This window comes from Colius striatus, chromosome 2 (genome assembly GCF_028858725.1).
Source record: "Colius striatus isolate bColStr4 chromosome 2, bColStr4.1.hap1, whole genome shotgun sequence".
Lineage (NCBI taxonomy): Eukaryota > Metazoa > Chordata > Aves > Coliiformes > Coliidae > Colius > Colius striatus.
Window position 1 is genome coordinate 46,685,837 of NC_084760.1, and position 26,727 is coordinate 46,712,563.

At 48.6% G+C, this 26,727-nt stretch overlaps 1 protein-coding gene across 2 annotated transcripts; it reads left to right on the top strand.

The window, feature by feature from the left end:
- Positions 1-2,020: 2,020 nt before the first annotated feature.
- NUGGC (nuclear GTPase, germinal center associated) lies at positions 2,021-17,536 on the top strand. Of its 2 annotated transcripts, none has more exons than XM_061990444.1 (19): positions 2,021-2,089; positions 3,744-3,900; positions 4,844-4,939; positions 5,045-5,159; positions 5,716-5,938; positions 6,261-6,461; positions 6,994-7,218; positions 7,694-7,869; positions 8,026-8,044; positions 8,300-8,380; positions 9,277-9,382; positions 10,390-10,523; positions 11,396-11,557; positions 11,807-11,964; positions 13,977-14,115; positions 14,661-14,769; positions 15,374-15,510; positions 16,573-16,663; positions 16,973-17,536. In XM_061990444.1, the coding sequence occupies exons 2-19, from the start codon at positions 3,873-3,875 to the stop codon at positions 17,038-17,040; spliced, it is 2,268 nt and encodes a 755-aa protein (XP_061846428.1). In that variant the 5' UTR covers positions 2,021-2,089; positions 3,744-3,872; the 3' UTR covers positions 17,041-17,536. The 2 variants fall into 2 exon arrangements, with proteins under 2 accessions (XP_061846428.1, XP_061846429.1); XM_061990445.1 differs by having other exon boundaries at positions 9,280-9,382.
- The last annotated feature ends 9,191 nt before the right edge of the window (positions 17,537-26,727 follow it).

Genomic DNA, 26,727 nt, shown 5'->3' on the forward strand with positions numbered 1-26,727 from the left:
TATGTCCTTGAGCTCAGGCCGTCTCCCCTCGCAGGGACACACAGGTGGATTCTGGGACCTCTGTCCACTCCCGCCTCGCTCATGTTGGTGTAAGGGAAGCTATGCATGGGCAGATGGGTTGTGTACTCCTCTTACAGGTGGGACCACAACTGCTCCATGCTGACAAAACCTGCAGGAGATGCTCCTCAGGACCCAGCGGGGTGATGCCTGTGCTCCTGCCCTCCGCTCTTAAAAAACGTTTTTGCTAGACTGACCTGAATGGTGCCAGTCCAAGCCCCACTTGCATTGCCAAGAGATGAGGGAGAGGAGTGGCAGGATTCCTCAGGATGGCCAGGACAGACAGACAGCAAGTAGACAATGCTTTTAGAGACATCATCCCAGCACCAGGCAGCCTCCCTGCCCTGCGGGGTCTTGTAGGAAGTGAGTGTAAGATTGTGTAGGAGAGTGACACATCACCCAAACTTGTGACACTGGTTGATTTGACCCTCTCCCGCTCAGTCCTGCCATGGTTTCCCCACGTGTCTTCACAAACACCTTCTCCCATGTGTCTGGTGGCAGGACCAGGATTCATGCTGTGCAAGATGAGGGGTACCAGCAGTGATATCTCTGGGGTTGCTCTTGGTGAACAATGATAACCCCATCATGGGCAGATGTACTTTCACTTCTAGAGCCATCAGCTGGCACCAGGGTGGGCTCATGTATCTTACTGAGCTCGGGGCACTCAAAAAGATGCTGGAGTCCAGGGCTGTGGTGGTTTAGCCCTGGATGGATGCCAGGTGTGCACCAAAGCTGCTCTATCATTTCCCCTTCTAAGAGGTGAGAGAAAATATAACAAAAGGCTCATGAGTGGAGATAAGGACAGGGAGATCACTCAGCAATTACCACCACAGGCAAAATGACTCAACCTGGGGAGAATTGGGTTAGTTTATAAATGAACAATCAAAACAGGGCAGGGAAATGAGACATTAAACCTGAATCTTAACACACCTCCCCCCACCCTTCCCTTTTTCCAGGGCTCTCCTTCCCCTGCAGCAGCTCAAGGGGTGGGGAATGGGGGTTACGGTCAGTCAGTCACAGATGCTCTCTGCTGCTGCTTCCTCTCAGGGGGAGGCCTCCTCGCACTTCCTCTGGTACATGGGAGACAATTCTCCATGAACTTCTCCACCTGGGTCCTTCCCACAGGCTGCAGTTCCTCACAAACTGCCCCAGTGTGGGTCTCATCCACAGGGAAACAGTCCCTCAGGAACGAGCTGCTCCAGCGTGGGTCCCCCACAGGGTCACAAGTCCTGACAGCAAACCTGCTCCAGCCTGGGCTCCTCTCTCCAGGGGCTCCCAGGTCCTGCCAGGAACTTGCTCCAGTGTGGGCTTCCCACGGGGTCTCAGCCTCCCTCGGGCACCCACCCGCTGCAGCGTGGGGTCCTCCCCGGGCTCAGGTGGGTCTCTGCTGCCCCGTGGCCTCAATGGCTGCAGGGACACAGCTGCCTCACCGTGGGCTGCAGCTTGGACATGGACATGGAAGAAGCTTCTACTAGCCTCTTAGAATACATCCCTTTAGCGTCTCCCCTCCCAAACTCCTGCCACGCCAGCACATCAAACTGGTCATATAACAAACCTGGTGCTTTGGTCATGTCCAAGGAAATGGGTTGACGAGCAGCCAGAGGAAGGTTTGCAGCACACAACTGCTTTTCGGGGCTGGTCCCAGGAGCATCAGGAATGAGACAACAGGGAGATGCTGGGAAAAATGGAACATTTCAGGAGGGAAAAAATGGGCATGCTGACAGGTCTGGTGGTTTCTCCTAGGAGCTGCCTGTTTGCTGAGGTCTGGTCCCCAGCCCTTGGAGTACAAGCATCCATATTTTCTGTGTCTATCTCTCAATTTTATGCAAGATCCTAAAAAACCTGAGGCCAACCTACAGAATCTTTCGAAAAAGTAAATGGAAATGTGGAAGAGGCAGTGGTTAAAGTTTCAAATGAGTGAGCTGGCCACCTTCCAAAGGGGAGGGACTTAGCTTGCCTTAGATTTTGCTGCAGTTTCGTTTCTCCTGAGAAAGAGGAGATTCTGACAGCTCCGTGCATCTGAGGCTGCAAGGTTGTATAAACTTATATAAATTCCAACTTCTTTTGAAATGGCCTTCTTCTGTGTAATGCTTCTGCTTCTTCCTACCTGGCTGATATCTGAATGACTGCAGTTTGTCTGACTACCGTGCTGATTTTAGCCCGATTAATTAATGAACACTGTATTTGTTGACAGCGGGTTGTTGCTTTGGTGTGTAAAGGGAGGCTACTGGGTTTTATATTTTCCCTGCAAATTCTTTTTACTGTTTCCTCTCTGTAATCTGTTTGTTGGGGTATCCACATTTATGCAGCACTTTAGGTGAAGAAATGTCAATCAAAATCGCCACAAAAAAAGAAGGATGAGTAAACCCTAATCCTAATTACACTGTGTCTTTTATACATTAATAATTCAGGTTTAAAGTGCTAATTGTTATCCCTAGGACTACAGTGAGTAACACCACAGTAATGGCAGCAGCATATCTGGGGTGTGACCATGACAGAATCACAGAAGGGCCTTTGAGATCCTCAGTGTCACAGTGCCAAGTCCACCATTAAAGGGTTATCAGCCCTTTGACTGAAGAATTACTTCCTCATACTTGCCTCCCCAGATGCAGCTTGAGGCCATTTCCTTTTGTCGTGTTCCCTTTTTAGTCAGGAAAAGACATTGCCACTCACCCCATTTTGCCTCATCTAGTTTCAAGGAAGTGTTTGTTCAAAAGTAAACTTTACATCTGCTATTGAGTCGTTCTTGTGTAGTCAAGACTCATGGAGGCTGTTGTCAGTCTCCATGTCCCTATCGAGTCTCTGTCTTCTACTCTCTTGTGTGCTAAATTGTGGACCTGCCAGTGTGTTGCAAATCTTCTGGGAAGAAAACTTATCTAGACAAAGTTAGATAAGCAGAGATGTCCTTTATTTGACAGTGTGCGCCAGGGCCACGGGCTCACTCGTTTCCAAAGAATGTCCAACAAAGCATCAAAATTAACAGAGCTTTCTACCCAGCATTCTATTGTTCTTCTCTACTGTGCATATAAAGCCTGCTTATAATTGTTCATTAAATTTGCCTCTCACCTTGATTGCTTATTTGTTAATTTTACACATTACATCACTCTTATAGATCGGTCCCTGGTTACACAAGTTATACATACTCATACACTTTTCAAAATCACTTGCCTGACTATCTAAGCTATTGATTGTCTGGTGTTCTAGACCAGACCGGTATATTGCTTTGGGGCAGTGAGCAGTTTAATGGGTTAACAACAAACCCTTTTCTTCTTCCTTCCAAGCAGTTACTCCCAACATTGTTCTTGGATATTTTATGGCTTGCAGGTGCTTAGTTCTGAAAAGCCCACTTTGTTAACACTCTGATCCCCATGGTACCCGACTTCTCATGCATCTTTTTCCCTTGGGAGCAGCTTTATAAAGAAGGCCTAATTTTGCTTAGTTTTGCTACCTTACTTATAAATTTACTATTTGGTTAAATCACTGAAGTTTTATACTCTTACAACAAGTGGAGACAACCCTGCTCCTAAGGATCTAAGCTTTTCAAGGTTAAGCCATGGTGTCCTGCAAAGAAGGCAGAAACGGGAAACTTCATAAAAGTCCTCGTCTGACCCCAGAGGAAGTAGCAGCAATGTCCTTCTCAGACCAAGGCAGTGAAAAACTTGACAATGCTCTTCTCTCCCCTTCAGGAGGATCTTGCAATACTCTCTTCTCCCGGAGCTACCACCTTCTGGTCTGCATACAGCCCAGTTTCCAGTAAAAAAGAACATCCCGCCATCTACTTAAGGTCACCCCCAGTTTGGTGTTAGTCTATTAGGATGGCAGGACAAACTCCCCAAAAACGAGGTAAGCTCAAAGGGATCCCACACCACCTCCTCTGTCACAGTGAACATCATTGTGAGGGAGTCCTCTGACTCTGCACACTTTGAGGTACACCTGATGGTCACCCAAATAGTCAGTCTTAGCATCTCCTTCTTGTCCAGAGATGCTGGGATCATACAGCACTCACTCTGGGTTCACAGGCACATGCTAATTTGCACTGGGGGGATGCAGGTATCAGGACTAGGGAGATGTAGACACTGGCATTGAGGGGATGCAGACACCAGGACTGGGAGGAGGCAAATACTTGACTTTCCAGCATCTGCCACCAGGCACCCATGGGTCCCACTCCAGCACTGAGCTCCTCTCTCGTCTCACTTGTACTGGTCCCCCACAGGAGCTGTTTTCTGGGGAAACATGTCATTCCTGCCCCAGTGGCCCAAGGTTAAAGACTCACACTGGCTCCAGTCACAGCACTAAAACCCCACTGGCTTCAGTAGCTGACACTATGGGCCAGAGACACCTACACTCCCAAACTGACTCCAGTAGCTGGCCACAAACCCGCTCACACCTACAGGTCTCACCAGTAAGTGGCACTGGGTCCTTACAGCACACACACTGCATAGAGGATGAGATTTAGGGTTTGGGCTGTGAAGGCCATCTTCCCTGAGGGGCATAAAAGGGGAATTCAAATAAGCTGAGGCAAATTAAAAAAAAAAAGGAGGTTTTGTGTCCCTCAGTTTCCTGTGCAAAATGGGAGGCAGGCACCTGAGATTACATAAAATGAGTACTCCTGCTGAGCTCAGCTGTTTCAGTCTCAAGGGCTTCTAAGAGGAGCAGCTGATAGATGAGGGAGCTGGTTAAATAAATGCTTTCCCAGGGCTGTTGGAAATGATCTTTGATTGGCAAAGCCTTGTGAGAGAACTAGAGAACTGATGCACTAATGAGACATTCCCTTTCATCTGAAAAGGTCACACTGATGATTTACTGGGAGGGGCTGGATGGAGTAAAAGGTTAAAGAGAGGTCAAAAGCCTGAAGATGAGGAGGAAGAGGCTATGAAGGATTGTGAGTATGAGGAGGTCGTGGTGCCTGCTGACCCTGGGGAGTTCCTCAGCTGCAAGAGAGGGCTGGAGATGCAGCCCTGAACCTGTAACCCTGTTTTCTCCCCAGATAAAAAGATGCAAAATATGCTGAAGGATGTTCTGGACCAGGCTACACAGAAGCTGTCACAATTTCTGTCCCAACACAACCTGCCTGAGACAAGAATGAGAGTTGAGCATCTCATGTGAGTTGTTAGATGTCTTTTCCCCAAAGGTAATTTTTGATTCTTCTGTGGAAAGGGGTGATCCAGAGGTTTTGCTACATGCAAAGGCTTTGAATCCAGTTCAAGGAAGGTTTTTCACTTCAATCAGTGGATGCAACTGGTATATTACTCCTTGGAAGCTCGGGAGGCAACTATGGTTACTGGAGCATCTAAACTCAATGGCACTCTCCTCTCTGGACCCAAGGAGACACTTGTGCATGTACAGGCCATGAGTTGTCCTGGCTTTGCAGAGCTCTCTGGCAATCCTCTCTAAGGGCAGGGAACACTGTTTCCTGGTGGGATGAAGTGCCCCTGAGAAGGTGACAATCCATACAGCACTGTGATGAGGCTGAAGCTGGTGTAGTGTTCAGTGTGCCACTGGGAATCCGTCCTTGAACTGGCCATGGGGGGATCTTTTGGATCCCACAAATTCAAAGTCTCCTTTGTATGACACAGAATGCTATTCTGCCCCTTTGAAATGCACAAACCCATCCAAGCCATTTAATTTGACCTTTTTTTCCCCTCTCTCCATGCTCAGGAACCGCCTTGCAGGCTTGAAGCCAGACATCCTGCTGGATCCCATTTACATTGGTCTCTTTGGCAGCACCGGGGAAGGGAAAAGCACGTTGCTGAACACTATCATAGGCAAAACCTTCTTCTTGCCAGTGTCTGGGAACAGATGCTGCACATCCTGCGTGGTGCAGGTCAACACGAGCCACAACAGATATCTCGAGGCAAAAATTCACCTTCTCACAGATGAGGCATGACTAGTATTTCTATGTTTTGCTCTTGAAAGGAGGCTGATTCTTAGCAGACTTCTCCAGAGGGAAGTGTATTTTTCTGAATGGATGTGGGGAGGGGAAGTGATGGATACTGGCACTGGTTTCCACTGATTTAGATGTGCAAGGAGGGAAGAGGCAGTGCAACTTTTTCCTTGCTCTCCTGTCCTGGAGGATTGAGACTCCCTCACTGTGCCCATGAGTTGGTTGTCCAAGGACAACCTTGCTCAGGTCACGTCCTTCCTTTTTGTCCTCCAGGCACCCAAGCCATGACCTCTTCTGTGTGTCTGCTCTCTCTCAACAGGAGTGGAAGGATGAGCTGAAGTGTCTGGTAGCACTTGTGGAACAGGATGAAGATGAGGATGCCGAAAGTCGTGAGGCTGCTTTGAAAATCTCTACCATCTATGGGGAAGAAGCTTGTGCTAAGAGTTACGAGGAATTGTGCAGGATGAAACCCATAGTTCATATTCCCCCTACAAGATGTATCACCCTCAGGGGAACTCATGTGAGTAGCTCATGTATTTCTTGGCCGATGTGACTACTCATCTTGTGTCATTGCAAGATACAGCCAAGGATCTTAACCTTCTTCTGTCTCAGCCCTGGTAAGTGAGGACAGTCTTTGGAGCTGCTCCATCTCTCTGGAGAGAACATGCAGGCTTCAGGGGCAGATTCTTTTCCAGATCTTGTTAAGCTGAACTTCTCCATAGTCCCTGAGTGAGAGAACAGCAGTGTTCAGCAGATTCCCGAGGGACAACCCCAGCACCATGGGCTCCTGGGGTATCTCCTGTTGCCCACAGAAGACAGGAGGTGATATCTTTGTCTTTGTTGGTTGAGTTGAAAGTGTCAAGAAGCATGTGGGCTTCTTGGGTTGTCCTGCAAGTGTTGACATTGAGAAGTTGTTCCCCCTCTGCATACTATGGTGTCCACACCTAGAATATGGGGCTTTGAGTGGTCACAACCACCTGTGGCAGATCATCTGGTATCTCTGAGGATCTTTGCTAAGGAGAGGTACTTCTTTATTCATCTCCCCTATGCAGGAACAAGATCTTTCTGAAAGAATGCGTCCCTATATCTCGATTCAGAGCATCCGAAACAATGAAGAAGGAACAAGCAGAGACGACCAAAGTACATACCTCTGGCCTCTAATAAAACACGTGGAAGTGACTGTCCCAGCGTTGCCACTGATTCCAGAAGGTGTTGTCTTTGTGGATATTCCAGGGATGGGCGATTTCAATAGAAAAAGAGATGCCATCTGGAAAGAGGTGATTGGCATAGCTCACCTGTGGGGAGAATGGGGATGCTTGCTGTCTCTCTGGCAGGGAGCTCTGCAGTGCTGCAGAGACGTTCATCTTCCACAAACCATGGAGACATCTAGGATCATCAGCAGGACTGTGGAGAATGGGGAAACCTTTTGTCAGAAGGACCAGATTAACATTTCAGTGGTGTGCTCCTGAGCTTTTATTAGTTTTGTTCCTTCCTTCCTGACATCAGGCTACGACCAACTCCCCTACTAGGCCAAGCATGTGATTTCCAGTCCAAAGCCCCATTTGCAGCAGTTCTGGGTCGTAGGCATTCATGGTGGGAGGCTGAGGTCTCTGGTTAGAAATACTCCTTGCAAAGATCTTCCTTCTTCAGCCAGAGTCACTGGGAATTAAAGGTGCTCAGCGTCTCTGGTATTTATTCTTTGCTGGTGGTTTATACCTTCTCTTTGTGACATTTCTCCTCCTCCCATTGCAGAACATCAACAAATGCTCTGTCATTTGGGTGGTCAAGTCTATTGTACGCATTCTGGGAGAGGGAATCCATGAGACGCTGCTGAAAGAAGGCATGAAGGCTTTCCAGAGTGGGATGTGCAGGGACATCTCCTTGGTGGTCACGAAGTCTGATCAGATTAACCTAGATGAATACCGGTGGTAATGAAACAAGATGAAGTCCAGGGCTGCAGGGGAGTGAGGTGGTGGGTGGGTGATGTTGATCTGGCCCTACCTGGACCATGTCAGAATGACCTTCCTTCCAGGCCTCTAAAATGATTTGAATCTGTAATGTGTCTTTTGCTTTTGTCTTTACAGGGAAACAGGGAGAAATGATGTGAGTACATCTCGGACTTTAATCTTGTCACTTCTTTCAGGTCATTCAAGAAAACTGGAGAATTTCCCTTATATTATAATGGGACTTGAGCAGAGTTGGTTGACTTAATGGCGAAACCAGAGAGTCTGTGTAGTTCTTTGTCTTGTATTAGGGAGAAACTGTCCTATATATTTCTTTTGGTCTTAAAAGCTTATGGATCTACTCAACGTTGTCAGGAAATGTCGGTAATAATTCCCATTGTTTTGCCCAATGTAGATAAATGAACATGATGCCATCCTAGAAAGGAATGAAAATGTGAAGCGGAGTAAGAGAGAAACAATGAAGAAAACCCTAGAGGTAATATAATATGGAGAACCTGGTTAGGGTTTGCCTGTCTCATGAATCCGTGCCCAATGCCATATCTGCATTACAATGTTCTTACAACAGTATATTGACATAAATTCTTCAAGAAGTCTGGTCGTTGTCAAGCAGATTCTGATTACTCTGTATCCTCTCTTTCCTCTCTTTTTGGGTCCTGTTTGTCTTCCAAGGTACCTTCAGTTTAATTTTATGTTGTATTTGCAAGAACTGTAGGAACTAATTTGTTGGTAGGGATAGCCCCAGTTCAGAATTAGCTTAATAGAAAACTCCAAATGAGATCACTCTGCTGTAGCATAACATTCAAAAAGAAGAGGACTTTTCTGCACAGGGAAGCAGCAGACTCCTGCCCCAGCTCTTGCATTTTGTGGTATTGCATACAGTTGGACCATGGAGCCACCTCACTGCAGAAGTAGGAAGGGAAGAAACTGGGCTTCAGCAGGAAAGAAGTGCTAGTGGAAGTGGATGAAGCAAAAGGACTCAGCACGTTGTCCTCAGTGTGGATTCAAGGACAAGACCCAAATGAGCTTAGTCAATACATGAGTGTGGTGGTTTAACCCTGGCTGGCTGCCAGGTGCCCATCAAGTGCTTCTATCATTCCCCCTCCTCAACTGAACAGGGGAGAGAGAAATATAACAACAGGCTCATCAGTGGAGATAAGAACAGGGAAATCACTCAGCAATTACCAGTACAGGAAAAACAGACACAACTTGGGCTCAGCCTTGGCCAGTGGTGGGTCCATCTCAGAGCCGACTGGCACTGGCCCTGTCACACATAGGGGAAGCTTCCAGCAGCTCTTTGTTTAAAGCAGCCACCCCTGTAGCTCCCTGTTACCAAAGCCTGCCTACTCTAACCCATCGCCATGTATCTTTCAGAAGGTGCTTCCCAGCGACTCCTACGTTCTGCAGAAGGCTGACCTTGTGTACACCGTCAGTGCCCAGGAGTACAATAAGGGGAAGATACTCCTCAAGGAAGAAACAGGTAATGATGGGGTTTTCTTTGCATACTTGCTGGGTGAAGGTAACCCTGCAGGAGGCATGAAAGTACCACCTGGGTTTGAAGAGGTCCCTGGGAATTTCCTTTCCTCTTCCTTCTCGCTTCCCCCGCCCCCAGCCCTGAGATCAGTAATTAAAAATAGTGCAGAGGCAAGGACTGATGTTTTGAGCCCAGTCTGGCCTTGCACCCCCACTAGTATCAAGATCAAGACTATCGAGATCTTTTGCTTTCCTCACTTTCTGCACAGTCCAGCTTGTCCCACATTGAATTTCTTGGACTCATTGTTCTTGAGTGTGCATCTGAATATTTTACCATGCCAAATACCTTGCACTGCTACTGGGGACTTAAAATGGAATTGCCCTAAAACCACATGAAGTGTCTTTTGACCTTGCTTTTTGCTAAAACCCTTCTGGTTTGGCGTGGGTTTTGCCCTGTTCTCTCCTACTCTGAAAGCCTGTTCCCCTCCACCATGCTCACCACTGGAGTCCTGGCCATAGAATTATTGTACTACCTTTTGATCACCATGTCATTGGGGTTTGAGCCCTTCAGAACTAAGTCCTGTTGCTATAACCAAGATGAGACCTTCAGCACAAGCCTGCACTGACTGACTTTATTTGATCCTTTGCTTATCTACAAAAACCCTCTTCAGTTCCTTTTTTTTTCCCCCCTCACACAATGTTCTGTCCCCAAGGTGCTTATATGGCTCTGTGGGACCATTCCAAGCCTTGGTGGGCCCCACATCCCCACCCCCTGCTCTGGTGGACTAGTGCTTGGCCTATGTGGCTATTTGCTGAACAAGATCAGGATAACTGGTGTGGCAGAAGATGAATCCTTAGAGCCTCTCTAGAGATCCAGAATCTCCCATGAGCCTTCTCAGGCCACCATTTGTGATTCCGTGATGTCCCAGATGCTCTGCAGGAGGAACAAGTCTCCTTGGAGTCTTTGTGCTGCCCTCTCACACTGCTGACTCAATCTTGCTTGCGTGGTTTCAGAGATCCCAAAGCTGAGGGAGTACATCCAGACGTTTTACACAGCGCAGAAAAGGAACAAACTGATGGATTATGTATCAGAGGCTTTGGTCATCTTCTCACTGCTTCAGAGCCTCCGATCCAACCAAGACAGTCAGGTTTGTCCATAAGAGCTTCAGAGAACACCACCGTTTTTTCTTTGCTGGGCAGGCAGCGAATGGTTCCAGACAAGATTTTCTCCTTTGAGCAGACAATTTATGTCATACTTTTCCAGCATGACACATGTGCAAACTACTGGCAAAGTATCTCGTAGTGGGCTTACAAAGGCAGCAATCAGCTCTCGTTGAATGCACCTCCTAGAGCTTCCTCAACAAGAAGCACCCCAAGCTGATCTCCAGCTCCCTGTGACACAGAGAGACAATGCTCTTACAGGTGTTTCTGAGCAATGTCCCCGAACTGGGGGAAGTGATGGGGAAAGCACAGAGCTCCCAAGATGCTGAGGGCACTGGAACATCTGCGTGAGGAGGAAAGGCTGCGGGACCTGGGGCTGTTCAGCCTGGAGAAGAGAAGGCTGAGGGGGGAACTCATCAGTGCTGAGAAATTCCTACAGGGTGGGTGTGGAGAGGATGGGGCCAGCGTTTGTTGTGTGGTGGCCAGTGCCAGGACAAGGGGTAACAGGCACAAGCTGGAACCCAGCAAGTGCCACTGGCACAGGAGTAGAAAGTTGTTTGGTGTTGAGGTGAGGGAGCCCTGGCCCAGGCTGCCCAGGGAGGGTGTGGAGGCTCCTTCTCGGGAGGTTTCCAAACCCACCTGGGCACGTTCCTGTGCCCCCTGATGGAGGGGAACCTGCTTGAGCAGGGGCTTGGACTGGATGAGCTCTGCAGGGCCCTGCCAACCTCCACTGTTCTGGAATTCAGGTGTTCTGTGGGAACAGGGGCTGCACTGGTTGCAGGGATATATTTACATTACATCTGGCACGAGACATCCACTGATTTTTATTTCCCCCATCCCCTTTGTTCTTTCCTTTCAGTACCAGGATGCGAAAGAACACTTGGAAGACTTAAGTACAAGGGCGATGGATGCTTTGGAGGAAAAAATTGAGGCGTGTTTTGTACCTATTGAACAGTCACTTAGTGAAGGCGTAGATGAAGCAAAGAACTCGTATAAGAAAATTATCAACAAGATCCTCCAAGTGAGTTTAAAGCAGTTTGTTTGGAAACTTAGAATAATTTGGTTTGGCACAGACCCTTTGAGGGGTCAAAACATTCTCTGAAGAGCCTTCCTGCCCTCACACACATCTACACTCCCACATAGCTTCGTGTCGTCTGCAAAAGCTCAAAATACCTGGAGCTCAGCTCTCCTGGGCTTGCTTTGTAGTGCAGCTCATGGTTGGCCATCAGTCCTATCTGTGCCTTAATCCCCTGTCTCTTCCATTCCACAGAGACATGGTGGGTACCAGGGTTTCCACCGAACGCTGAAAGCTGTGTGCCTGAACAAAGGAGTGTATGTGTCGCGGGTCTTCCACCGCATAGACATCAACGACTGCCTGGCTTGGCCCATCTATGAAAAAATTGACATGAGTTTTGGAGATGTATTGAGGTGAGAGACTCCCTTCCCTGAGCAAAGTCAAAGAATGCAGGAAGGGACCTTGAGGCACCACAGTTCACCCCCTACTCCACAGAAGGAAGAAGAATCCAGCCCATTTCTGATGGGATTCTGATCTCCAGTATTGAGGACCTCACACCCTCCCTAGGCAACCTCCTCTATGAACCTTTTCACTAGGGAAAGTCTCCTAACATCTAACTTGCATGCCTCAGCTCTCTTCTTCAAGCTCATGGAAACAGGCTGTTGCTTCTGCTTCCTAGTGTCCTCTTCTGCACAGGAAGACTCTCATGTTTCTCCTTAGCCTTTTCATAGCTCAACAAATTCTTCAGTCCTTCCTTGTCAGACTCAACTTTTCATTGCTCAGCAGCACCTGGTCTGAAAGTTGTATTTCCCTGAAGCACAGTGTAAAACCTGGCTTTGCTGCTCCAAGGAGAGAGGATTGAGCATTGGGATGTGCTCCTCGAGGGTATCGTCTCACTTCATGCAAACTCTGGCACTGTCATTTATTCTTGTTTCCATGCAATCCTCCCCCTCTCCTCTGCCCTGCTGAGGCCTCATCTGGAGTCCTGTTTCCAGTTCTGGGCTCCCCAGCTCAAGGGAGACAGGAAACTGCTGGAGAGAGGCCAGCACAGGGCTTCCAAGATGCTGAGGGGACTGGAACATCTGAGTGAGGAGGAAAGGCTGCAGGACTTGGGGCTGTTCAGCCTGGAGAAGAGAAGGCTGAGGGGGGCCATTATCAGTGCTGAGAAATGCCTAAAGAATGAGTGTGGAGAGGTTTCCAAACCCGCCTGGACGCGTTCCTGTGCCCCCTGATGGAGGGGAACCTGCTTGAGCAGGGGCTTGGGCTGGATGAGCTCTGCAGGGCCCTGCCAACTCCCATCAGTTGGGGATTCTGTGACTTGCTGCCCTTTAAAATCTGCTGCTGCCCGCCACCTCTTCCTCTCTGCTTTTGCAGCTCTGGTGCATGGCTACACTTGTACCTGCTTAGCTAGAGTGTGCTCACCACTGATTGCTTTCCTACCAACTTACAGAAAATTTAAGTTGCTTATAGGCAAAGCCAAACTGATTGATTGGAGTAGCCCAATCCAGTCAGTCCAGTTTGGTGTTTGCTCTTGAATATATATACATATATTTACAATATTACTCCTGACTACCCATAAAGAGCGTGTAGCAAGGTCACAGGGAGCAGTTGGGTAGAGGCTTTAATGAGGACAGGTGCAGGGCTGAGCCAAACAAGTTCGCTGAGCACTTGACTACTCCCTTTTCTCCCCTTTTCTCATTTTTTCTTGCTTGTTCTTCCCTGTTAACCCCAATCCCTCCCAGTCCTCTCTGAAATAAAATACTAGCCCAAATTAAATTTTCCCTAATGATCCTAGTTCTTCTATATGTGTGCCCAAACTTGGTGTTTCGGATATCATTGCCTATGGTATCTTGGCCACATATGGTGTTGCTGATATGGGAATCGTATCAAGTTTTCATCTGGTCATTTGCTTAACCTGAAGAGCATAATATCTTCTGTGGCTACCAACTTGCTGGTGCCCAGCAGACTGGGAGAGCAGGGAAATGCCACAGTATGCCAAGACCTGGACACACTGCACATTGCAAGCGTCTTCAGGTAGCAACAAGTTGGACATGATCATCCCAACCACTGTGTCCTGAAGGAGACCTGAGCAGATCATTGCCACAGGACCAGGAGAGCTTCCTCCAGCCAAGATAGCCCTGGGGACCATTTGTATCTTGGGCTTTACAAAGGGACAGCTCTTTGTGTCAAGCATTGCTCTTTTTCAAAGGGAAACAAACAAAAAACCTAAGGCCATATCCTCAGTCTGGACTATCTGAAAGATGTTTGCCCTTTCTGGGACTGTAGAAACCATGCTGCTCTGCATGCTTTGTCCCACCCTGCATTCCTGTGGCTCCCCCTTGACTTCCTGCTCCATCAGGGTGAGGAGATGGTGGATGGTGCAATCCCTTTTTCTCTGTTCTCTGTGAACTTTTTACCCCAACAGGATCCAGATGGGCACCTGCTCCAGACTGAAAGTCTGCCTTGACACATTCAAAAATGACATGCAGAAGCAACTGAAAGAAGCCATGATGACATACGTGGTGGCTGACAGAGAGGACAAGCTCAAGTTCCTTCAGCAGGAGGTGTGCTTCTCGTGTGAGGGGAGATAGAGGATGTTTGTGAGGGGTTGCTCAAGCAAGACTGAGCACTTGAAGATGGGACAGGGGGAAAGTCTTTATAGGACCCGTTTGAGGGGATTAAATCTCTTTTAAGGTCCTCTAGAGGTGAGAAAAAGAGATATTAGACATTCCACCCTGTCTTTAGTGAGTGTTGTGTTGAGAAGAGTGTGGAGTCCATGTGCTTGTACTCAGGCATAAGATCTCCCAGTTGGACATTACAAAAGATTGGAGAAGGAAAAGGAGAAAAAGGGATGAAAAGGAAATGAAAAAGGTATAAGGGGTTTTTTTTTAATGTGGAAGGGACATCTTCCACGTGAAGTCAGAGCATAATGTAGAGGTGATGCCCACTGGCACCAAATGTTCCAGCCATCTGTTGAATACCACACTTCCATTTAGATCATCTCCTTTAATCTGGATTGTCTTTATGAGATTACTTTTATGAGGTTGTTAGCATAGATAATTTTTTATGACCAAAGGGATGGTGGCAACATCTGGACTTATTCTTGCAGACAGAATTCACTTTCCAACAGACTGAAAAATTCATCCTTCAGAAGAGAGATGAAATCTACCAATCTCTTACTGTATCCATCCAAAACGATCTCCTGCAGTGCTATGAAGGTATGACCAGCCACCTCATCTTTTCTTCATTTTAAACTGAAAGTCCTTTCTATTTCGACAGAAAAACCTCAATGTGATTTCAAAAGAAGCATCCAGGCCTGTTGAAAGGCTGGGAAGAAACTCACTGGGCAAAAAGATTGCTTGGTCATCAACACAGAGGGATTTCTGAAGTCCAAAGTAGATCATGCTCAAATATAGAAAATTAGCTGTCTGTTTAATTCACTAATTCTTGTACACTTTTTTTTCTGGTCCATTATTGATTCATTGTTGTCTGTCTATCCTTCTTGTCTCCCTTAACATCCTAAAGTAGTAAGCTCATGAATTCGTTACTGTCCTCCTTTATCTGTCGGTAGGTGGCACTCTCAGAAAGTGAAAAAGTTAAAAACCCAACTCGGGGATGATTTCGGAAGGCATTTTAGTTACTTGATGAGTTAAATCTCAAAATGGGCTGCTGGGCCAGTTAGCCAAGCCTAAGCAGGGAAGTACCCGGGAGATAGGTCAGTTGCAGTACACCTTTTCTTTGCCCAAGCTGCACTGCTGGCCCTCCTCCCTGTGGGTACCTTGGGGCTGGATCTCAGTGTGACAGTTGCCACTTTACCAACAGATGCTGCCAAGCAAAGAGGTATAGGAGCCTTCAAGAGGATGAAAGATATCCTCAGTGATGGTATAAAGGCCAAGACAGAAACCGGAATGTTTGAAAGAGCACAGGAGAAGATGAGAAAACACTTACAGAACCTGAAGGTAAGCAGTGCACCTTCTTGTTGCTTGGGGACCTCTCTACAGCCATAGTCAGTGTTTGAAGGTAGAGGACAACGCCCTACAAAAGGATCTGGTGAACAGATGTGACAACGTGAAGGCATTTCCTTGTGAGAGGTTGGCATCAAGAGGCTCTGACATACCCTGGGAGGGCACGGATGGCATTGCTTTAGTGGCAGGAAGCAAAAGCTGTGCAAGATCAAGAATGTAGATGTATGTGAGGGCAGGAAAGCTCTTCAGAGAGCCTTGGCCAGGCTGGAGAAATGAGCCCAGGGTAATGGGATGAGGTTTAACAAGGCCAAGGGCCAGGTCCTGTCTGGAACAGAAAAAGTGGCCGCAGCTCGAGTGCTGTGTTCAGTGTTGGGCCCCTCACTGCCAGAGGGACACTGAGGGGCCGCAGCGTGTCCAGAGCCGGGCAGCGGAGCTGGGGAAGGGGCTGGAGCACAAGTGTGCTGGGGAGGGGCTGAGGGCCCTGGGGGTGCTCAGCCTGGACAACAGGAGCCTCAGGGGAGACATGATCATTCACACCTGAGAGGGTTGTCAGCCCCTGTCCCAGGCTGCCCAGGGAGGTGGTGGAGTCCCCATCCCTGGAGCTATTGCAGAGCTGTGTAGCTGAGGTGGTGGGCTTGGCAGAGTGAGGGGATGGGGTGGACTTGATGATCTTCAACCAATTCTTTTGGTCTTTCCAACCAAAAGAATTCTGTGATCTCCATAAGTTCCCAGAAGTGTTATTAATGTCATTAATCCATTATGGAGGCTCACCAGTGTACACCCAACTTAGCTCAAGGCACTGGCATGAGTCTGAGCCCTGTACTTGAAGGTCTGCCCTCAAACACCTAACCTCACTAGCAGTTGTCACCCATAACTGACAACTACATCGCTCATACTCTGAAGTTAATAATAATTTGGGTTTTAGGGTAGCTCAAAGCTGCTGCATCTGAAAGCTCCTCAGCCCTAGCATTACTGGGGACACCTGGGGAGGCTGGCAGGGTGAGGGGCTCCAAGCTCTGTCTCCTGTTCATGTGCTTGGCCATGTGATGGCTGCAGGTAGAGATCATCCAGAAGATGAAGAAGAACTTCTCCAGCATGCTCAGTGTTGCCTTTTACCCCAAGGACCAACTCAACAGCAAGCTGCCAGGTATGGCCCCAAAGCACCAGCTTGGAGGATATGTTTTGTGCAATGCCTGCAGCCCTGTTTGGGAGATATGACAGGGCATGGCAGCAGGAAAACAGGGTTTCCCAGCTGTGGCTTTGCCCAAAAGCTGCCTTCTCTCCTGCAAATCACATTTCTCTTGCTGTGCTCCAATTCCCAAATGATAAACTTGCAATAATCAAACCCCCTAGGAGAAATGAATTCAGTGAGTATGGTGGACAATTTCAGGAGCAAGGCAAGGTGACAGTCTGACCATGAAACAGTGGTCTTTAACAGATTCGTATTTCTTTGCAGATTTCCTTGATGAGTTGATCTCCATTCGCAGTATTCACAGGTTCCTGCACTCAGCCAGAGAAACTTAAAGTGCTGCAGGGATCACCTGAGATGCTTTGTGGTTATTATTCATGTGGGTGGCTTCCTGTCTCTATTCTGTGAGCACATAACCTCAGAGGATTTTTTTTTTCCTACTCTAAAAACATTTCTGAGATATTTTTGTATGCATTTTACAAGGCTGCATGAGTCCTGCATAATCCCCAAGCACCATGCAACCTGTGGTCACTCACAAGTCCTTCTGAAGTGACCCTTCATTCCTCTGACCTTGTCGACTTATATGGATACTACCCTGGACCATTGGTCTGATGCATTCCCAGAAGGAGCAGGATCAGTAGAGTCTCTGGCCAGTGTATTGGGGTCTCTCCAACTATCACACATCTGTGCTCCTTCATGCTTTTGGAGACACACTTTTCACCCCACATCCCACCATGCTTACGTGCCAAATGTAACCCAATTTTACCTGCTATGTTTATATCTCTTTTAGTACTTTGGCTTTTTATGTAAAATAAAAGTGTTCAGAACAAACTTGCTTACACTTGGTGTGCTCCTGTGAAAGATATGTTTAGATAAAACCAGCCCCAAATAGCTGCTCTGGAAGCACTGCCCTCTGCAAAATCACCCAATAAAATGCATTGAACTCTTTAAGAGGAAAGTGAAGTAGAGCCTCTAGGGAGTTGGAAGGAGAAAGGGTGTAAGCAGACAATCAGCCTTACAGATTTAACAAGGAGAACATTTAAATGGTGAAGGGAAAGCTCATGAGAGATGGAGAAATAACTGGAGGGAGCACTTGAAAAAAAGCTACGTAGGGAGGACAGGAGTGCAAAAGCAAACACGGGGAAAATGTGCCTGAAGAAGAGCATAGACAGCAGGCTGATGGAAGTTCTCCTCCTCTTCTACTCACCCCAATGAGGCCTTAGCTGGAGTGAGAGTTTTGCAGCTCCAAGGGACAGCTCCCAGAGTAGTGTCCATATCCTTCACCTGCTGCCATCTAGGACTTTAAAATAAGCAGAAAAAGCAACCTCGGCTTCCCTCCCCTGAGAGGCTTCCCACAAGGACTTTGCACAGCTTTTTCTCAGCGTCACAGTATCTCAAAATGGTGGAGGTTGGCAGGACCCTGCAGAGTTCATCCAGCCCAAGCCCCTGCTCAAGCAGGTTCCCCTTGAACGAGTCACATAGGAATGTGTCCAGGCGGGTTTGGAAACCTCCCGAGAAGGAGCCTCCACACCCTCCCTGGGCAGCCTGGGCCAGGGCTCCCTCACCTCAACACCAAACAACTTTCTCCTCCTGTGCCACTGGCACTTGCTGAGTTCCAGCTTGTGCCTGTTACCCCTTGTCCTGGCACTGGCCACCACACAACAAACACTGGCCCCATCCTCTCCACACCCATCCTTTTGGGATTTCTCAGCATTGATGAGTTCCCTCTCAGCTTTCTCCAGGCTGAACAGCCCCAGGTCCTGCAGCCTTTCCTCCTCACAGACATGATCCAGTCCCCTCAGCATCTTGGTAGCCCTGCATTGGCCTCTCTACAGCAGTTCCCTGTATGTCTTGAACAGTCCAAAACTGCCCACAGGACTCTGTGCCAGAGACAGCCATTGAAGAGCTGAGCAGTGAGCAGCAGTCACACTCCAGTGCCTGAGAGGCGACACAAGTGTCATCAGCTAGAAAATATCTTCTTTTAGTTCCTTGAGTCGTTCTTAAAATACAGACATCTTTGAGATCTTATCACCACCCTGCTGAGCACAGCCTGGTTGTGGAAAATGAAGAACCACCCAGCGATCATGAGGACTATGGGACAGGTTGACTGAAATGGAAGAGACTTAAGGGAGAGAGATGGCAACTTGTGCCATCATCTACTCTGTTTCTGCAAGCATGGGAGGGCACCTTCTCCACAATTCTGTTGCCCTCAACTCCGTCCTCCACCACAGATGATGCCAAATTACCCTGCTTTCACTTGCTTGCAGATTTCTGGAAGATAAAGCTCTTCAATTTTAGCTAAATGCCAGGACTAGGGAAGTCACGGCATCTTTAAACTGCATTTCCTAACAGCAAAAACGACTTTTTGGAGTTTCTTTGGGGGAGTGAGGATGAGATGCCTGCACAAAGGTTTCTTCACCCAAAAGTACCATTCATTCTGGGAAGCTACGCTTGTGGCAGCGTGTCCATCGAGCTGATCCTGCTCTGCTCTTTAAATGTCCAATAAAAAAGAGTCAGGAGCAATTTACCAGTCTAAGGGCAATTTGGGACTGATCCAACATCTACTGTAGTGTCCTCACTTGGGCAAAGGATTTTGGAGACTTGAATTCAGGTTTGTGTTGGGAGAAAGCTGGCTAAGAAAAGACTTTCAAAGTGGAGAGGTTTCAACACATGTGTGTTTTGGATGTGAAGAGCTGTGCTGGTTATCCCTGGCTCTTGGATTGACTCTTGCAGCTCTGCTGAGACCAGGCAGCTGAGCTTAGGCAGTTACTTCAGATCAGATGAGCTACCACCTAGACTTAACCTCCAGTGATTATGAGGATATTGAGGTCAAATGTCCAAACCCAGGGGATTTGACTTTCACCTCTATACATCTTTAGTTCAGGCTTGGGAGACTGATTTCTCCCACGACTGGTGATCAGAGAACTCATTCACTATCAGGCTTTGTAACTTTGTTCACATCTGGTGAAGCCATGACAGTGAAGTTGTCCTTTCAACAAAAAGGTGCAGAGGTGAAAATGCAGCTGAAATGCCCAACGAATGCTGCAGGAGAAACAAGAGCACAAGTCATGAGTGTGTGTCAGCATTGAGGGAGGGGGGAGGTCTGGGACATGATCTAAAGTACAGTAAGGTTTTGGAGAGGAAAAGTACAGCAAGTTTTTGGAGAGGGATCATAGCAGAGAGAAAAGAGTTAAAAAGGCTGCAGCAATGGATAGATGTGGCCATTTCTATGGAGAATCCAGTCCCCAGATCCTGGTGGAGTGATCTCAGTGTTGTTGAAGGAGTTAGAGCATCTCAAACACATCTTCCATGCCTGCAGCAACTCATTCTGATTGCTCCCCAAGGGGAAAAAAACCCAACCAACCAACCAAAAAATAACAGAATCCCTTGGCCTTGGGTATTTTCCTCACCAAACTGCAGTAAGTAGAAATAATGGGAACTTTGCAAATCGTACATGTGTAGCTCCAATGCTCAGAAAGTTTGGTGGAGCCTTGTTTCTAGAGTGAAAAATAAACCCAGGAATTGCCTTCTTGGATCTCTCCAGAGGAGACCATAAAGCAGATTTGGCTCTCTGACAGCTTCCTGCCTTAAAGAAAAATAAGCTGTCCTTCTTGGCATCTCATGGAAATATCAGTGGAGGGGTTATAGCTTGCAGAAAAACAGAGGGAAATCGGACAGGGTCTGCTGGGAAAGAGGCCAGAGAGCTATGTTCCATCTCCTGCAGAGCTCCCGGGGAGTTTCTCCCACTTTGGAATAGGCTGGCCCAGCCTTTAGAGCAGGGAAACAAGGGAAAGGTAAGGATGTTAGAGAGCAGAGGCCATGCTGCAGAAATAGCTCCTTTGGGAAGTGTTGGTGATGGAATTACAGCATCTAGCAAGGAGAAAACTCCAACATTTGCATCTGCTACAGTGGTCTGCACTCAGACTAAACAGAAAGAAGAAATTGTTTATGATGAGAGTGGTGAGACCCTGGCACAGATTGCTCAGAGAGGCTGTGGCTGCCCCAACCCTGTCAGTGTTCAAGGGCAGGTTGGATGGGGCTTGGAGCAGCCTGGTCTGGTGGAAGGTGTCCTTGCCCATGGTTGGGACTAGATGAGCTTTAAAGTTCCCTTCCAACTCAAATTATTCTAAGATTCCATGATTTCTCCTTTCACATCTCCTCCAAGTCTGCCTTCAACCCCATCTACATCAGGCTCTTTGGCACCTTCATGCATTGAGCCACATTGAGCAATGCTGGTTCTTGAGCTGTTGGGGACAACTCAAGGGATGCTTGGGGAAAGAAATTGCTTTCCTCTTTCGGTTCCAGAAAAACGAGACTTGTCAGGAATAAAGATCTCTGGGTAGTGGAGGGGACATTGCAGCCCTCAAATTCTTCTTCAACAAAGCTGATGAAGGGTCTGGAGAATACGTATGAGGAAAAGCTGCAGACCCTGGGGGTGTTCAGCCTGGAGAAGAGGAGGCTGAGGGGAGATGCGATCATTCCCTGCAGCTCCATGTCAGAAGGCTGTAGTGAGGTGGGGATTGGTCTCTTTTCCCCAGTAATGAATGACAGGACAAGAGGAAAATGCCTCAAGTTGTACCCAAGAAAGATTTATACTAGAGATAAGGAAGACCTTTTTCCCTGAGAGGGTTGTCAGCCCCTGTCCCAGGCTGCCCAGGGAGCTGGTGGAGTCCCCATCCCTGGAGCTATTGCAAAGCCGTGTAGCTGAGGTGCTGAGGGACATGGGTTAGTGGTGGGCTTGGCACTGTGAGGGGAGGGGGTGGACTTGAGGAGCTTAAAGGTCTTTTTCAACCGAAAGAATTCTGTGATTCTATGATTAGGGACCACATATGCTTCCCATGGAAGTTTTTTTCCCACCACCATGATTTCATGCCTACTGTCCTCCTTGCAAATGGATGAATCCAGTAGCTGTGTTTCTACTAGCTTGATTGCCTTCACATCAAGAGGACAACTGGGGAAGCTCTCACCTGTGGACTGATCCCCATGAGAGAAATGTTCCTCTTTCTGAGACGTTTCTGCATCCCAGGAGGTCAAAGAGTCTACTCACTTAGTTTTTCCACTCCTGAGGTGGAGCAAGGAGAACATGATTTTAGCAGGACAGAATGGGTTGGCTGGGGACTGGGACAGCTTCAGTGATGAGGAGCAGTGGGAAGAATCACAAAATAGTTTCAGTTGGAAAAGGTCTTTCAGATCCTTGTGTCCACCCCCTCAAAGTGCCAAGCCCACCACTAACCCACGTCCCTCAGCACCTCAGCTACACGGCTTTGCAATAGCTCCAGGGATGGGGACTCCACCACCTGCCTGGGCAGCCTGGGACAGTGCTCAAGCACATGAAGTGTCTCTCCCCATGTTAGACTTTGTGTCCAAAGGTTTTCTCTTCATGGACATGCTGGGGATGGGTGATGCCAAAAGCAAAAGGGATGAAATGTGGAGAGAGATGGCTTGCAGGTTGCACTGTGTGGGAACAACATACTTGGATGGGAAACACTTTGATATTTCCATGAGTCCTTCTTGAAAGGTGCTGGCAAAGAGACCAGAGGTTCATGACATGGGAAAGAAGCCCCAAACTAAGCAAGAGTTGATAGTCCAAACTCTCCTGCAACATGCCAGCAGACCCATGGGGACATCTGAGCTTGAGCATCACTGCCAGGCCCGTGTCTGAAACCTCAAGCCCAGAGCCATGACTGATGCAGAGCTTTGAGACCCCCAGTGTCCTTGCTACTCCTGATGTTCTGCCTGACTCTTTCCCTGTCTTTCCTTCAAAAACTTCCTCAATGTCATCCTGGGGTGTGTTATGAAGAGTGTGGGGCAGCAGGTGGAGGGAAGTTCTCCTTCCCCTCTGCTTTGCACTGGAAAGGCTGCGAGACTTGGGGGCTGTTCAGCCTGGAGAAGAGAAGGCTGAGAGGGGACCTCATCAACCCTTATAAATGTCTAAAGGGTGGATGTCAGGAGGATGGGATGACACCTTTTTCTGTGGTGACCAGTACCAGGACAAGAGGTAATGGGCACAAGCTGGAACCCAGCAAGTGCCAGTGGCACAGGAGGAGAAAGTTGTTTGGTGTTGAGGTGAGGGAGCCCTGGCCCAGGCTGCCCAGGGAGGGTGTGGAGGCTCCTTCTCGGGAGCTTTCCAAACCCGCCTGGACACGTTCCTGTGCCCCCTGATGGAGGGGAACCTGCTTGAGCAGGGAGGGACTGGATGAGCTCTGCATGGCCCTGCCAACCCCCACCATTCAGGGATATTGTGAGTGCTCACCAATTTGGATTATCACTGATGTTGAACTCACTTTCAGAGCCAGAATACACGAAATCATGCTGAAAGTGGCAGCTTGCCAGGCTTGGAAGTGTAGTGATGTCATCTTCATGGTCACTAAATACAGTAACAGCCCTCGTGCACAGTCCAGCTCAAAAAATCTTCAAATCATAGAATAGGTTGGATTGGAAGAGACTTTAAAGCTCATCCATTTTCAACCCTTTGCCATGACCAAGGACACCTTCCACCAGACCAGGCTTCTCCAAGCCCCATCCAACCTGCCCTTGAACACTGACAGGGATGGGGCAGCCACAGCCTCTCTGGGCAAGCTGTGCTAGGGCCTCACCACCCTCAGCCACCATCTTTCTGACCCATGCAAATCATATTCCTCTCTTCTTCATTCATGTTATAACCTTGCTCTGCCCACACCCAGTGGGAGAATCCCATCACAGAAACCATCCATAGTTCAAAGGAGTCTGAGCAGACTATCTTGTTCTTTAACAGCCAAAAGGAACGGATTTATGTACCTAGGGCTGAGCCAAGACAGTAATCCGTGATGTTGTTACAAGTTGGACCAGCCATGCTGTCATCTTCCCACAAACTTTCTGTTCTTGCTGAAGGGCACATTAAAATGTTCAGCTTTGCCATATTTGCCAAGAGTCTTTTTTCTTCTTTTTTCTTTTTCTCCTATTTCCCCAGGTACACTGAAGGGATGGAGGTGAGTATTTTCTGTCTTTTTTGAGTGGTGGAAAATCCTTTCTCCTTTTCTACCAGCGTATTTCCAAAGAGGAGAAACAAGAAGAGCCCCATTTCTCTTCTTAGGATGACCAATGCCTCTCATGGCTTATTAAAAGGAATAGTTGAGAGTCCTTGTTTGCCATGAGCAGAGGTGTAGGAGATGCTTCTGCATTGTCACATCTTGCCAATGCTGGGGTAGCTGGCATGGGGGCTCTGCTGCCTTTCAACCAACTTGTCGGCAGATTTGCCTTGGGTCAGGGCAGCTTTGCTAGCACTGGGGATTTTCTCCTCATCATATTTGCTATGTTTTGGTACTCTAGGAGCCTCTGTGCATGAATGATGCCATTTTGGAGAGGAACTGGGTATTGGAAACCAAAAAGGGTAGAGCAATAAAGAAAAAGATGCAGGTAAAGTCATCAACAAGTACATCAGTTAACGGTGGTGATGTTTAGAAGCAATTGGGAAAGACATGAGCAGGTTACTGAGATACACAATTCAATTAGAAGCTTTGCTTCTAAATGAGTAATGGTGATATACATTTAGTTTAGTAAAGCAGAATCCTCTCTACCAGGAGGCAAGGGAACGTGTCCAGGTGGGTTTGGAAACCTCCCGAGCAGGAGCCTCCACACCCTCCCTGGGCAGCCTGGGCCAGGGCTCCCTCACCTCAACACCAAACAAGTTTCTCCTCCTGTGCCAGTAGCACTTGCTGGGTTCCAGCTTGTGCCCATTACTCCTTGTCCTGGCACTGGTCACCACAGAAAAAAGTGTTACCCCCTTTAGGTACCTATAAGTGTTAATGAAGTTCCCGCTCAGCCTTCTCTTCTCCAGGCTGAACAGCCCCAGGTCCCGCAGCCTTTCCTCCTCACACAGATGTTCCAGTGCCCTCAGCATCTTGGTGGCCCTGCACTGGCCTCTCTCCAGCAGTTCCCTGTCTCTCTGGAACTGGGGAGCCCAGAACTGGACACAGGACTCCAGATGAGGCCTCACCAGGGCAGAGCAGAGGGGAAGGAGAACCTCCCTCCACCTGCTGCCCACACTCTCTTCATGCCCCCAGGATGCCATTGACCTTCTTGCCCACGAGGCCACATTGCTGCTCATGTTTATTTGCTGCCCGCCAGCACTCCCAGGTCCCTCTCTGCAGAGCTGCTCTCCAGCAGGTCACCCCCAGCCTGTCCTGGTGCAGGGGCTTGTTCCTCCCCAGGTGCAGGACTCTGCACTTGCCCTTGCTGAACCTCAGGAGGTTCCTCTCTGCCCCAGTCTCAGCCTGTCCAGATCTGTCTGAATGGCAGCACAGTCTCTGGTGAATCAGCCAGTCCTCCCAGTTTGGGGCCATCAGGGAACTTGCTGAAGGTCCTGCCGGTTCATCCAGGTCATTGATGAAGATGTTGAATAAGACTGGCCCTAAAACCAACCCTTTTGTTTAACATCTCTTCAGAAACAGAATGATAGACAACATCTATGAGTTGAACTCCATTTGCACTAAAAGTTAGTCATAGCTTGTGCATAGTTCTCATACTCTTTTTATAAAGATTAAATCTTTTTTTCTCACTCATTTCAGATTTCCAGAAGAGCAAGACTCACCTATGCCCAGTTCAAACCCAGAAGCAGAACCATCCAATGGCAAATTTATTGTGTGGCATACAATGCAAAAGCTCAACTCTGCTGGAGATCACCTGAAATGTAATAAAATATTAACCTTTTTGGGATTACATATGACTTAGGTGTTCTGTATTCAGGTGAAACCTTGGGGATGCTCTGCAATAATTGCTTTTTCTTGCTGAAGCTTCGCTTTCATGGGGGAAACATTTGCAGATGTTTGGACAGGTCTGTATGGAGCATGTTTCAACAATGCTTTTGGGAATCTCAGGGGTCAGAGCCCTACCCCAGGCTGTTTAGACCTGGAATGTGTCATCTTTCCTTGTCCCAGACCTTTGGGGTGTCCTTGGTAGGTGTCCCAAGGAGAAGCCTTTGTCAGGGAGACAACCACCGTGGACTCATGGTAGTAAACCTGCAGTTATGTGGTTGCATTCCTGGAGATCTTTCCTCCTGATAGATGAAGTGATGTGTGTCCTCAGGATGATACTATAGTTGGAGATGCCCTTGGGTGAGGAGCACTTGCCCTTGTCTCCTCAGATCTTGCCATCCTTTCTCAGGTCTAGGTCTCGGTCCCAGTATATTTCTGGCTTCCAAAAAGGTGTGTTGTCATGGCCAAGCTGGTCCCCCACACCCTGCAGAGACATTGGAGAGTGCTTTGCTCTACTCCAGGACCAGGGATGGGGTAGGGACATGGGGAGCCGGGGACCAGCTATGCACTTGAGCGGCCTGGATTAGCTGCAAGCTGCAGTGGAGAGTGGGCAGCACCCCAGAGGCCGCAAGGGATTTGCAGCAGCACCTTAAAGCTTTCTCCTCAAACTGCTCTTGTCCCTGTCCCCACGGGAGATGTCCCTTTCCCGGTTCGCCGGGAGATGCTCCCGCCCCTGTTCCATTGAGGGACACTCCTGCCTCGATTCCCCGAGGAGTGTTCCAGCTCCGGCTCTCTGGGGGATGCTCCAGCCTCGGTTCACCCAGGAGATGCTTTTGCCACGGTTCCCCGAGCAATGTTCCTGCCTCGGTTTCCCGAGGAATGTTTCTGTCTCGGTCTCCCGAGGAATGATCCTGCCTCGGTTTCCCCGGGAGATGCTCCAGCCCGTTTCCCAAGGGGATACTCCGGCCCCTGTTCCCCGGAGGATGGGGGATGCTGCCGACCCTGTTCCCCGGAGGACGCTTCTAATCCAGTTCTCCCAAGAGATACTCCGACCCTGCTTCCTCCAGGAGATGCTCCGGCTCCGGCTCCGGCTCCGGCTCCGGCTCCGGCTCCGGCTCCGGCTCCGGCTCCGGCTCCCCCTGCCCGTCTCCCTGCGGCAGGAGGGGCCCGATGCGCGCGAATGGGCGGCGGGGGCGGCCCCAGAGAGGGGAGGGGGCGTGTGGAGCCCGTCCCCCATCCCGTTCCCCGCCTACAAAACCCTCCCCGCCGAGCGGTCCTCGCTTACAGGTT

Bases quoted from the DNA above. Each gene is read 5' to 3' on its own strand.
- NUGGC (XM_061990444.1), top strand. From the start codon at position 3,873: ATGGCAGGACAAACTCCCCAAAAACGAG. The intron at 3,901-4,843 runs GTAAGCTCAAAG...TCATCTGAAAAG, and splicing joins ACAAACTCCCCAAAAACGAG to GTCACACTGATGATTTACTG. The intron at 6,462-6,993 runs GTGAGTAGCTCA...TCCCCTATGCAG, and splicing joins TCACCCTCAGGGGAACTCAT to GAACAAGATCTTTCTGAAAG.